This window comes from Etheostoma cragini, chromosome 8 (assembly GCF_013103735.1).
Source record: "Etheostoma cragini isolate CJK2018 chromosome 8, CSU_Ecrag_1.0, whole genome shotgun sequence".
NCBI lineage: Eukaryota > Metazoa > Chordata > Actinopteri > Perciformes > Percidae > Etheostoma > Etheostoma cragini.
Window position 1 is genome coordinate 24,306,130 of NC_048414.1, and position 12,540 is coordinate 24,318,669.

Below are 12,540 nucleotides of genomic sequence, written 5' to 3' on the forward strand. Positions count from 1 at the left end.
AACCCACTCTAACATGTGCAGTTTTACTGTATTTGAGGGGCCCCGGGGGGGTCCAAAAACAGTCAATATCTGGTGTTGTGGTTAGGGTTCATCTCTCTCTCTCTCTCTCTCTCTCTCTCTCTCTCTCTCTCTCTCTCTCTCTCTCTCTCTCTCTCTCCCCCTGACTGCAGTTTGTTGTCGTTACGTATTTGAGTGGGCAAATGCTCACATTCGATGGCGTCTCACATTTGATGGCGTCTGGCACTTTGGAGGAGTGTTCTCTTCACGGGCAACCCTTAACCTAACACCAGATACTCACAGGTTTTCGGACCCCCCAAATACCCCCCCCCCACCATCTACGGTTTAGGCTGTAGCGGGAGTTGTAGGCGGAGAAGGTTTCTACAGCCTCCGTTCCTACAGCCTTGGACCCCTAATAAGCTCAAAGTCCCCCCCAGAGGGACTTACCATCTCCGACAGAAAACACTGTTCACACACTGCTCCAAACCGCTTTATTGTAGTCCAGCCTTTATTTCCGTGACGAACGTGCGTCACTTTGTAATTCACGTTATAATGCTCGCCTAGGCTAGCTGCTAGCGTGGGACGCCCACATACTCTGCTTCTGATTAACTTGTAGTGCTGACCTAGACCTTGCGCATGTGCTACTCCCAACAAAGATGGAACAAAGGTGAGATGCCTCACTCAGTGGCTTAAACAGAGAGCTCAACACACAGGGTGAAAAGAGGAGCTGCAGCAATGTGTAGTACAACAAAAAGATGGTGTTTTTTGAAAATGTAATCATGTGAACCTATTCTGATGTAACCCCTAAATAAAATGATTAACCTAAAAATGAGCATAATATGAGCACTTTAAGCTCTGTTGTGTGAATTTCTTCTTTTTAGTCCTGTGATATAATGCAATTTATAACTTTTTTTTTCAACTTCTAATTTTTCCAAATTTCAAATGATATCCCCTAAAGAAAACTTTTCTAAAAAGATACATTTCTCTGTTTGATCATATCACTTCGATTTTATTGCTGCATAATAGGATTGTCAAGCAGACAAACTAATCAACACAATTATAATAAAAGATTGATAGTTGGCGTCTGTGTATCGAGACAGTATTGCTACGGAAAATATTATTATACTATGCTGTATTGATATATATATATTTTTTTTTTCCAGCCCAAATGTTAACACATCTCCACTCCAAGCAGAAAAATAATCTGATAATTTAGCAGATTTTCCTTCTGGATCACTGCTGAAAACTATAAAACAATCTGCAGATTAAGTTTAGGTCTGCTATTCACTACATCTTCCCAACTGACACCTCCTAGTATTCAATTCAAGCAATTTCTAACCACTTTGTACTGTATAGAGAGTTTGATGTATCTGAGTTGGAACACTAGCAGACCTCACTGAAAAGGAGTAGTAAGATATATGAGATAAAGATTCTTGCACAAGGCCCATTGTTTCTTTCAAATGTCATTTTTCACTGCTGTTAGCACCACAAATGAACTTCAATTCACCTCAGTTGTATTTATATATATATACACATATATTTTCTGGCAGATAAAGTAAAACCACCAAAAATAAAATACCACAGGGGTTAAGTGGGAAAATATGTTCTTGAACAGACCTCAGCAAAAAACCTAATATATAATGCCTAATAAACTGTAACCGTTGAATAACTCTTCAATTCAAGTAAACGTCAACTAACTTTGCTCCATCTGCTTCCTTCTCTGTGCCCTTTCTCCCTATCTCCTCCTCCTATCTGTTTTGCTGTTGGATCTTTTGCTCTTTTCTCCGTTTGTCTTATGGCTGTAGTTCGCTGCAGGAGTGCCAGTGCTCCGGCTTTAGGTACTGTATGCTCACACAGAAATTCAAATGTCAGCACTGCAAATACACTTTTGATAAAAACCAAGTCATTTGGCTAATGTTGTTGCTGTGATTCTGAAGCCATACAAAAAAGCTTTTATAAAAAATAAAATCCTGTCAATTGTCATAAACAAAACAAGATTGACAGCCATACCTCAGAGGTAAGCAGTGGCATGGAATACCGGGATTATAAAGAATCCTTCATGACTCAGAGAGCTGACAAAGATAGCCTGACTCTCTCGCATCAGCATTCACTGAAACACACACACACTTAAAGCTAATAGGCATATAAGCACACAACCACCCATGTATCAGCCTACACAAAGCCAGAGTTCGAAGCAGGAGGGAGAGGGCGAGGAGTGCAAGTTTTAGGATGTGTGCAGTTCTATATAACATATTATGCGACAAAAAAAATGAATGTGTGCAGTTCAACTAGCTTAGTCATCCAAAGTAAACAAAGGCAAATGTAACCTGACATCCCCTTTTGCTCTCACTGCCTCACAAAACAAACACACACACAGGATGTCTTAAACAGGATGTCACTGAGAAAGAGCAAGTCGAGCAAGTGCAAAGTAAACAGGCAACGTGTAATGAGGTAGTAACAGAATTGCTCAAGTTTGTTTTTTGCACCAACTTGGTTAAACTCCTCAAGGAGGGAGTTCTCCTTTTAGCTTCTGGTCAGGCTTTTGATAGGGATAGATAGTAATCGTTGTGCTATGACTTCTTACTCTTTACATCATCCTGTTGGCCCACGTGACCTCTCATATGTGGCTTGGACACTAATGTACATGTAAAAAAAATATTTGTAGAAAAAGTGGGTGTGGCTAATCCTCGCTTCTGCTTTATTTCTGCTTGCTTTTGTCTCATTTCACTAATCTCCACTGCCTCAGGATCCCCTGGAAAACATGACCTCTATAATGTTGGTGGGTATTGCATCTCAAGCCATGAACCCATCTACCTTCTGTTACCATCCTGTTAAAGTCAGTGATCTTGACATGAGATTAGTTGTCTTGAATGTTGTTAATATCAACATATTAATGTGCTGTTTTAAAGTGCTAGTGCTTTCCAGGAAGCTATAAAAAGGCTACCAATGTAAGAAACAGGATCCCAGGTTTCTACTTTGATGAATCAGAGTGTCAATTCTTCTATGCTTGTGTTTTCTTCTGGCAGGGCATCCAGAAAAGCTAGAGGAGTGTGTTCTGTCAGAACAGTCCCCCCTGTCATCTGGAGTGGACTCTGGACAGCAGTCCCCTGTCTCACCAGAGAATAGGAAGAGTCAAAGAGGCATTAAGAAACTCTGGGGAAAGTAAGTTTAAAAAAATATATATGTGCACATTAATGAGGGGCCATCAGGGACAATATTCAGAAGTACCTTACATACCCACAAGTTAAATACTCTCACACACACTGCTGAAAGGCTTTCATATTCAAATGCTAGGAATTCACTTTCAATAATGTACATGAGAGCATCACAATAGTATGTGAGAACATTTAAATACTGTATATGACTGTTTCAGCAGTGTGTATGAGAGTCTTTCAGCAGTTTTTAATAGTGTGGGAGAGCATTTTTACTAGTGTGTGTGTGAGGTAATTGTGAATAATGTCCCTGATGGCCCCTCGTACATACAATACAGTAGTTACACATAAACAGTATCCTTTTCTGTGTTGCCTAACACAGCTACATTATTTCAGTCTCTGTCCCTTTTTCTATTTTTCCTTCACACACTTATCAGTGTTTCCATTGTACCCAGGATCCGTCGCAGCCAGTCAGGCAGTCCTGCCCAGGTTCACTACTCTGAGCTGGGAGAGTTCAAAAGGGGAGGTTTCAGAGCTACAGCTGGACCAAGATTGGCCCGTCCAGGGACCACACGGTATAAAAACATAATTATACTTACACATACAGTTTTTTTCATACAGTCTGGATGAGTACACAGAGGCTGTGATGTCATACATCCACTTCTGTGAGGACTGCCATGTTCCATCATGCACCAGGGTGAGGGACAACAATGAAAAACCCTGGTTCACAGCCAAACTTAGAAGGTGAAGGTTGGATAAGGAAGAGGCAAAGTAAAAGTTTAGCAATGGGGTGAAAGAAGATATACAACGGTACTCTGAGAAGCTCCACCACCAATTATACGCTGTCTGTCCGGAAAGTGCTCTAATCACCAATTATAAACCTAAAGCCCCCCCTCCACAAACAACCAACGCCTAGCCAATGACCTCAAAGAGTTCTGCTGTCGCTTTGAAAGACAAATGGACAGTCCTGTGACCGTAACCCTCCCCACGACCTCCCAGCAAAGGGACGGTACTGAAAATATCCCCCACGACACCTGCCAACAGTCCCAGCTACAGTGCATCATCAGACATTTTCAACACTTCACTGAAGACATGTCACCTGCCAGCCTCCTTCAAATCCTCAACTATCATCCCCATGCCCAAGAAGCCAAGAACCACAGGACTTAACAACTACAGACCCGTCGCCCAGACGGTCGCTCTGTGGTTTTGAAGTCCTTGTACCGCCTTGTGCTTTCCCACCTCAAAGCCATCACTGACCCCCTCTTGGACCCCCTGCAGTTTTCCCACAGAGCCAAACAATGCAGTCAACCTAGCGCTCCACTAAATCCTCCAGCACCTGGACTCTGCAGGAACCTACGACAAGATCCTGTGTGTGGATATAGGCTATGCCTTTAATACCATCATCCCGGCTCTGCTTCTCCCAGCTAGGTGTGCCTGACTCCCCCTGCAGGTGGATCATTGACTTCCTGTCTGATAGGAAACAGCATGTGATGTTGGGAAAACTCAAAGTCCATCAGCACCAGATCCCCTCAGGGCTGCGTTCTTTCTCCTCTGCTCTTCTCCCTGTACAGTAACAGCTGCACCTCCAGTCACCAGTCCGTCGAACTTCTGAAGATGACACCTCCCTCTTCTGACTCATCTTTGACGGTGACAAGTCCGCCTACGGATGGTAGGCTGACCACCTGGTGACCAGGTGCAATCAGAACAATCTAGAGCTCAATGCCCTAAAGACAGTGGAGATGGTTGTGGACATCAGGAAGAACTCAGCCCCACCTGCCCCAATGACCATTTGTGACTCCACAATTGACACTTTGGAGTCTTTCAGCTGAACATAAGCTCCCTCATCAAGAAAGCACAACAGAGGATTTACTTCCTGCGGCAGCTGAAGAAATTCAACCTGCCAATGACAATGATGATGTAAGCGCTGTGAGATAACTGTAGTTGTGATTTGGCGCTATATAAATAAAATTGAATTGAATTGAATTCTACACAGCCATCATCAAGTCCATCCTTACATCCTCCATCACCATCTGGTACGCTGCATCTGGAACCCACCCTGACACTCTCCACCTCTCCATCCATCTTTATCCAGCTCTGGTTCTACATGCCACTAGTACACTCTTTTGCTGCTGTGCTGCTCTTCTTATTTTTATTTTTATTACGTACTGTGTACATAGGTTAATACTTATATTGTTATATTCTAGCACTTGATTCTCTTAGCCATTGTGTATTTAGAGATTGTGTGAGCACCTACAGCACCAAAGCAATACCCTCCTTTCTTACACAATTCTTTTCACAACATCCACGTCTTCCATGTTTGATTTGGTTATATACATCTCAGCACAGTGATTTTAATATTTCACTAGCATGAATAAGCTGTAGCTACGTGGATGGTAGGAATAATGGATTGAAAAAATCTCCTACACATTTGTTAAATGGCCAGCAATAATGTGTGTATATTAGCTGAAATATACAAAGATTCCATTGTGGTCATCTTTATTATATATTACTCACACACCTTTAAAATTAGCTGTCCATTAGTCTCATTTCAAACTTGTTTCTCTGTGTCTCTGTTAATATTTGTCATTTTCTTCCATCTCCATATCAGAGACCTGAAGATGCCTTTTTGTAAGTGGAGCACAGAGCAGGTGTGTGACTGGCTTGAGGAAATTGGACTTGGTCAGTACAGCATTATTGCTTGCCAATGGGTTACCAGCGGTGATACTCTACTGTCGGCCACCCAGCAAGACCTAGAAAAGGTACATGCACACACACACACACACACACACACACACACACTCATATTATATCTTCTATATGGAGCATGTTTCCTAAAATGGTGCATCTGAGACATCTGTCTGGCTCAGTTGGTCTACCTGACAAAAAAATCTTCCAAAATGTTTTCAGTTCTACCTGTCTAATCATTGCTGCTGTCTGTTTGTCAATTTGGCATTTAGTAATGCCTGTCTCTGCTTTTCAACCTGGTTGTTAGTTTCGCCTTCAACACTGTCACAATGTCCACCTCGCCCCAGTTGTCTCTCTCATCATGATCATTTTAATTAGATAATTCCCTCTAATGGTGGTATATTCTTTATTTCTCTCAGATTTAAGATTCATTTAATTTATACAGTTTATTGATTCACAGTGGGGAAATTACAATTTACATTCTGTTTTGTTAGAAATCACTACACACAGGCCTGAAACACACACGTTCAGGACCTATTCATGCACAAATGGAGAGATGTCATTTAGTGCTGGTTGGGGTGGGGGGTACAATGCCTTGCTCAAGAACACCTGGCATTGCCCAGGAGGTAACCAATCCACACTCTGTACGGGGACATGAACCGGCAACCCTCCGCTTCCCAACACAACTCCCAATGGACTGACCTACTACCACCCCTTTGTATTTAGCTGTGACAAGATGAAATAAGATATTTCTCTCAATGTGTCTCCAGGAGCTGGCGATGAAGAATCCGCTCCACAGGAAGAAGCTCCTATTAGCCATCAAGACGTTCAGCAGCAAGAAGTCTGAGAAGTCTGCAGAGCTGGATTACATCTGGGTCACTCGTACGCACTGAAAACCACACACTGAAATAAAACACTCACTGAAAGAACTTCATTCTGATATTTCCTTATAATAAACATATATTTTTATGTAAATAATTTATATTTTATATTCCAAAGGTTGGCTTGATGACATTGGACTTCCTCAATACAAAGACCAATTTAATGATGGAAGAGTGGATGGACAGATGCTGCAATACCTCACTGTGGTGAGTTGACTAATAATCATTAGGGTTGGTTACCGATTTTGATGCCTCGTTTTGGTGGCAGTGCTCCGAAACTGACTTTACAGGCAACAGAAGCATCACTGCATTTGATGCTTGTTATAAGTTATTATTATTACATTTTAAATAAATCAATTAAATTTGACCATATGGCCTTTGCAATAAACAAGCCGTTGTTTAATGTCGTTTTGTGCTCTTTTCTGGCACCGGCACTGTTTTATAAGCACCGATATTGGAAAACCCTAAACAATACTAATGATCATGGTGATCATGATCATGATGATTGTCTAATATATTCGGTGGAATAACAGCTGATCGGTACACAGCTTTAAAGTTTAACCAGGGTTAAGGGAATTCTAGATAAGAAATCGGGTTGCCCCATCTGTCTGTCCCAATCTTATGAAGCTATATTTCAGGAGCCGGTGGAGTGAATTTCTTCAAGATTGGCCCAAACATCTAGCCTGGTTGACGCCAGACGTTTCTCAGCTGTAACTGAGAGTGGGTCTGGGAAAGGTTCATTCATTTCCAAACAAGTGTCACCAATGGATGCTCTGGGCGCAATTGGATAGAACTAAAACCAATCAGAGCGATGAAGGAGATGACGTATGCTGATATAGCACACTTTTGCCAAATCTAGTCGACAAATCTTTTTTTAGATATGAAGGCTTCAAGAGTTGTTCTTTGCTTGTTTTTTTACAAAAAGAAAATGTTCAAAATCACTTAAAACAGACAAGATTACTGATTCAAATGAGTGATGTTCCAGATGTTCCAAGGCTTTGTTATGTACAAAATCTGCTTCAACGTTGTTGCGCTATTGGTGCCTCAATTTGGAAAAATTGGAAGTTGGCTTGAATGGGCTCTTGGCCAGACGTACCTGCAGAGCAAATCTAAAAGATTTTGAAAGTCAAAGGGCAAGGTCACTGTAACCTCACAAAATAATGTTTGGCCATAATTGAAGAATTCCTAGACTGATAATTAGGGCTGCACGATATGAGGAAAATATCTAATTGCAATTATTTTGGCTGATATTGCGATTGCGATACGATTCACAATATTGGAGGGAATGATCATTTTTCTATCATTATTCTTATAACAATGTAAAGGATAATGTGATTTCTGCAAGGTTCTGTACCAAACAAATGTTTTTTTCTTTAGCCTATAGGATACAATTTGTAAGCTGGGACATCTCTGCAGCACCACAATACTTTGATCAGAATGGTTTGACACATATTTTGCTTTTAACAAATATTGCGCTCGTGCTTGGATATTGCAAATTTCTTATTGCGATTTAGATAAATCTTCATTATGTGTAGCCCTACTAATTATTGCAACATTTCACACTTATGTATAATAATAAGGATAGGCCATAATAAGGATTCTGGCCTTCTATGCATACGGGCGGCTGTGTCTCAGTGGTAGAGTGGATGTCTGCCAATCGGAAGGTTGGTGGTTCAATCCCAGCAGTCCAATGCCAAAGTGTCCTTGGGCAAGACACTGAACCCCCAGTTGTCCCTGATGGTGTTCATCACAGTGTAAATGTGTGTGAATGTTTAGGTGGCAGCTTGGCATGGCAGCCTTGGCAACAGTGTATAAAAGTGTGTGAATGTTGAATGCTTCCTGTACTATGTAGAAGCGCTTTTGAGTAGTTGTTTTGACTAGAAAAGCGCTATATAAATACAATACATTTACATTTATATACTCAACAACACAAGTGGTGACGTTTGGTCAGATGTTGAATTGGTGAAACTAATCATAATCATTAATGAAACGGCAGTAATTGTTTAGATCTTTTGTGCTGCCAGGTTGAAAATTTGTGTGAAGCATCCAAGTTTTGCTAATCAAAAACACACTATATACCTTTTCATTAAACTGCTTTAATCTCTTTACTACATATGAGTCTAGACAGGAATTAATGTAAACTTCTCCTTGACTGGTTGGCGAAAGCATGCAACAGCAAGGCAGTGGAGCTTTGTTGTTCTTGTTATTAGCCATTTGTCTAATTCTGTGTGTACTTTGAAAGCAACAAAATTCCGTAGTCAAACGTATGTTCAGTATGTGTTCACACTTACGTGGCCATTAAAGCTGATTGTGATTCTAGTTTTATGTATAATACATGCATTTGAAGTACTCGTTTTCACTTGCTAAGGATTAAAATTGACATAACAAAAAACTTGAATGTAAAAACTAGATGCTCATTTTCTCTTCACCTTGTCATAATTTCACCCCTCTCTGTTTTCTCTCAATCTCAGAACGACCTGTTATTTCTTAAAGTGAGCAGTCAGCTGCATCACCTCAGCATCAAGTGCGCCATTCATGTTCTCCATGTCAACAAGTTTAACTCCAACTGCCTAAAACGCAGGCCTGGAAATGAGGTAAGTAGATATGGTGTTTGTGTGATCATCTTTAAAAGAAGAGCTGAAGTGTATGCTAGTTTTGGCTTGCTAAGCAGTCTTCAGTTTCTATGCACCACACATCTAAGCAATCTAGAAAACTTTAGGTCTGCTCCAAAACCTAAAGGAGAATTTCGGCTAATCTTTATGTTAATCTTGATTGTTATAAATATGCCACAAATACACAGGGAACTGCTGCATTATGATTCTCACAAAAGCCGGGCTGAACACATTTATTAACAGCAGGTAGCAACTAACAGCTAGCTGTAGCAGCTAACCAGGTAAGCAAGCTACCCACTGGCAAGAAACACAGATTAGGTGAATTAAAACAATGTCTGACATGAAAGCGCATCTTGATGTTACGTAAAGGCCCTGTTCATGTGGTACCAACATATTAATTACATTTTGTGTCCGTTAAGAGGCACAAAGGCATTCTAAAACTTTTTACTTTTCAAAAAGAAGATGCATCTAAGCAAACCTCATCCGACAATCAGTGAATGTCTCAGCTTTTTTTACTCTGTTCCTTCCTGTAACCTGGCCAGAAAACTCATTCGGGTCAGAGTGAATTCTACAGCTTCTTGTGAGCTCCTTTCTCCACTCCGCTGTGAATAACACTCACTTAATCAGACACTCTGTCTTATTGCCGTACGGCACTTTTAATTACTATACAAATAAGTTTAACTTGAATTCAAATAATGTGTGTGTGTGTTTCAGAACCACTTCAGTCCCGGTGATGTGATCCAGTGGTCCAACCACCGAGTCATGGAGTGGCTGAGATCTGTGGATCTGGCAGAGTATGCACCAAACCTGAGGGGCAGTGGAGTACATGGAGGGCTGGTAGTGAGTACATACAATCCCACAGTTTATGGGAATAAAAAAACTAAATGCTACAGAAAGCATCTTAAATTTGTCTCTTCTCTCATAGATGCTGGAACCTCGGTTTAACTCAGACACGCTTGCCATGCTGCTGAACATCCCTACTCAGAAAACACTGCTGAGACGCCACCTAGCCACCAACTTCAACAGCCTGGTGGGAGCACAAGCTCATCAGGAGAAGAGGGAGTACACTGAAGCCGTTGGGTACACCCCCCTCAGCATCACAGCTAAAGTCAAGGTAAGATAAAACAAGTACAATTAGAAAATGATAGTAACTCCATTATCAGGCTCCTCTCTTGTGGAACCAGGTTCAGTTTGGGTCCGGGAGGCAGACACCGTCTCCACATTTAAGAGCAGGCTAAAGACTTTCCTTTTTGATATAATAAAACTAAAGGGAGACTTGGCATACAGCCCGATCCGGTTGGGGAGAGTTCTAGCCCGACCGGGCTGGAGCTCTCTTTACCTTGTCTCTCTTGGTTTTGCTGTAATAATAGTTTTAGACAGCTGGGGACTTATTTTGATACACTGAGCTCCTCCCTCCTCTATCTTTCAACCTTTTATTTATGTGCATCCATGTCCCAGAAATGCTTGTTACTAACCTAGTTCTGGGGAGTCATTCCCCGGAGTCCTTATGTTCTTTTTCCCCAGCATGTTCCCTTGGATCAGGGAAGCTCCAATATCAGGGTAACAGCTGTCGCCTTGGTCCCGCTCCATGTTCTGTGATGCCATGTTCAACTGCTACACTGCAGTGCCCAGCTACGTCCTGCTACGTCCTGCTGTGCCTTGTAATGCCGCACAGCGTCCTGCTATGCCATGAACTACTACAAAATTCTAACCCCAACCGGCCCGTCAGACACCGCCTACCAAGAGCCTGGGTCTGACCGAGGTTTCTGCCTAAAAGGAAGTTTTTCCTTGCCACTGTCGCACTGTTGCTTGCTCTGGAGGAAACTACTAAAACTGTTGGGTCCTTGTAAATCCTGGAGTGTGGTCTATCTGTATAGTGTCTTTGGATAACTCTTGTTGTGAATTGATACTATAAATAAAATTGAATTGAATTGAATTTAATTTGTATTGCACCTTTTGTGCAAGGAATGCAGTTAAAAGTGATAAGGAAAATGACATGACATAAACTGAGCACAAACAAAGAGAATCAATGTAATATAAAGACAGGAATAGATTAATTCAATTGCAATTCAATTTTATTTATAGTATCAATTCATAACAAGAGTTATCTCGAGAAACTTTACAGATAGAGTAAGTCTAGACCACACTCCAGAATTTACAAGGACCCAACAGTTCTAGTATTTTCCTCTAGAACAAGCACAGTGCGACATTGGCAAGGAAAAACTTCCTTTTAGGCAGAAACCTCGGACAGACCCAGGCTCTTGGTAGGCGGTGTCTGACGGGCCGGTTGGGGTTAGAATGAAGATTGGCAATAACAGTCAAAAAAAATTAGTAGTTTGTAGTAGTTCTTTGTAGTAGTTCATGGCATAGCAGGGCACTGTGCGGCATTACAAGGCACAGCAGGACGTGGCAGGGCACCGCAGAGCATAGAAGGATGAACATGGCATCGCAGAATGTGTAGCGGGTCCATGGCAACAGCTGCTACCCTGATTTTGAAGCCTCCCTGATGCAAGGAAACATGCTGGGCGAAAAAGAACCTAAGGACTCAGGGGAATGACTCCCCAGAGCTAGGTTAGTCCAGGTAGTATTAACCATACCGTAATATTTACCATAATTAATGGAAAATACTGTAAGGTAATACTAGAATAGAAAGGCTGCATAACATATAATGGAAGGTAATAATTATACAAATACAGTTAAAAATATTCATATCAGTGCCCATGTTTGTGGCACGAGTAGTGTAGATTTGAATTTTTAACATGAAAACTGAAGAAGTACCAAGTACCATTAAATGGCAACAGTGGAAGAGGAAGTGCTTGGAGGCAACAATGCTCACACACCAATCTTCCTACGTGTTTGAGAGAAAGCACCTTAATCCGAGGCGAAACCTTGGTGTGTCAGCGCAGTTTAAGCTCTGAGGCTTTCAGTGTGTTTAAGCCTGTCAGAGTAGAGTAAACCCCAGACTGCTTTGCTCCTCCTCGCAGCTTTAAACCCCAGCCATCAGCTGCAGCCTCAGCTTTAAGTCCCTCTGTGCTCTGCTAAAGAAAAATGGAGGAATAATCCGCCCCCTCAAACACAATGCTGTCGTCCCATTTGTGACCTTGGATACTTATGGCAGTTTTCCACTGCGTGGTATCTACTCGACTCGCCTCGCCTCTACTCACTTTTTTTGGTTTTCCATTACAAAAAAAAGTCCCTGGGACCTGCTACCAG

General features: G+C 41.6%; 1 protein-coding gene across 3 annotated transcripts in view; it reads left to right on the forward strand.

Moving 5' to 3' along the window:
- The window catches only part of ppfibp2b (PPFIA binding protein 2b), a 110,133-nt gene that overhangs the window by 88,398 nt on the left and 9,195 nt on the right, over positions 1-12,540 (forward strand). For 2 of the 3 annotated variants that reach the window (XM_034878331.1, XM_034878333.1), the window contains 10 exons: positions 1,803-1,835; positions 2,744-2,776; positions 3,024-3,159; positions 3,605-3,724; positions 5,758-5,908; positions 6,605-6,716; positions 6,834-6,922; positions 9,187-9,309; positions 10,042-10,167; positions 10,253-10,441. In XM_034878331.1, coding sequence (XP_034734222.1) covers positions 1,803-1,835; positions 2,744-2,776; positions 3,024-3,159; positions 3,605-3,724; positions 5,758-5,908; positions 6,605-6,716; positions 6,834-6,922; positions 9,187-9,309; positions 10,042-10,167; positions 10,253-10,441 — 1,112 coding nt within the window. The remainder of the gene's footprint in view (positions 1-1,802; positions 1,836-2,743; positions 2,777-3,023; positions 3,160-3,604; positions 3,725-5,757; positions 5,909-6,604; positions 6,717-6,833; positions 6,923-9,186; positions 9,310-10,041; positions 10,168-10,252; positions 10,442-12,540) is intronic. The other variant, XM_034878332.1, reaches the window with a different exon arrangement.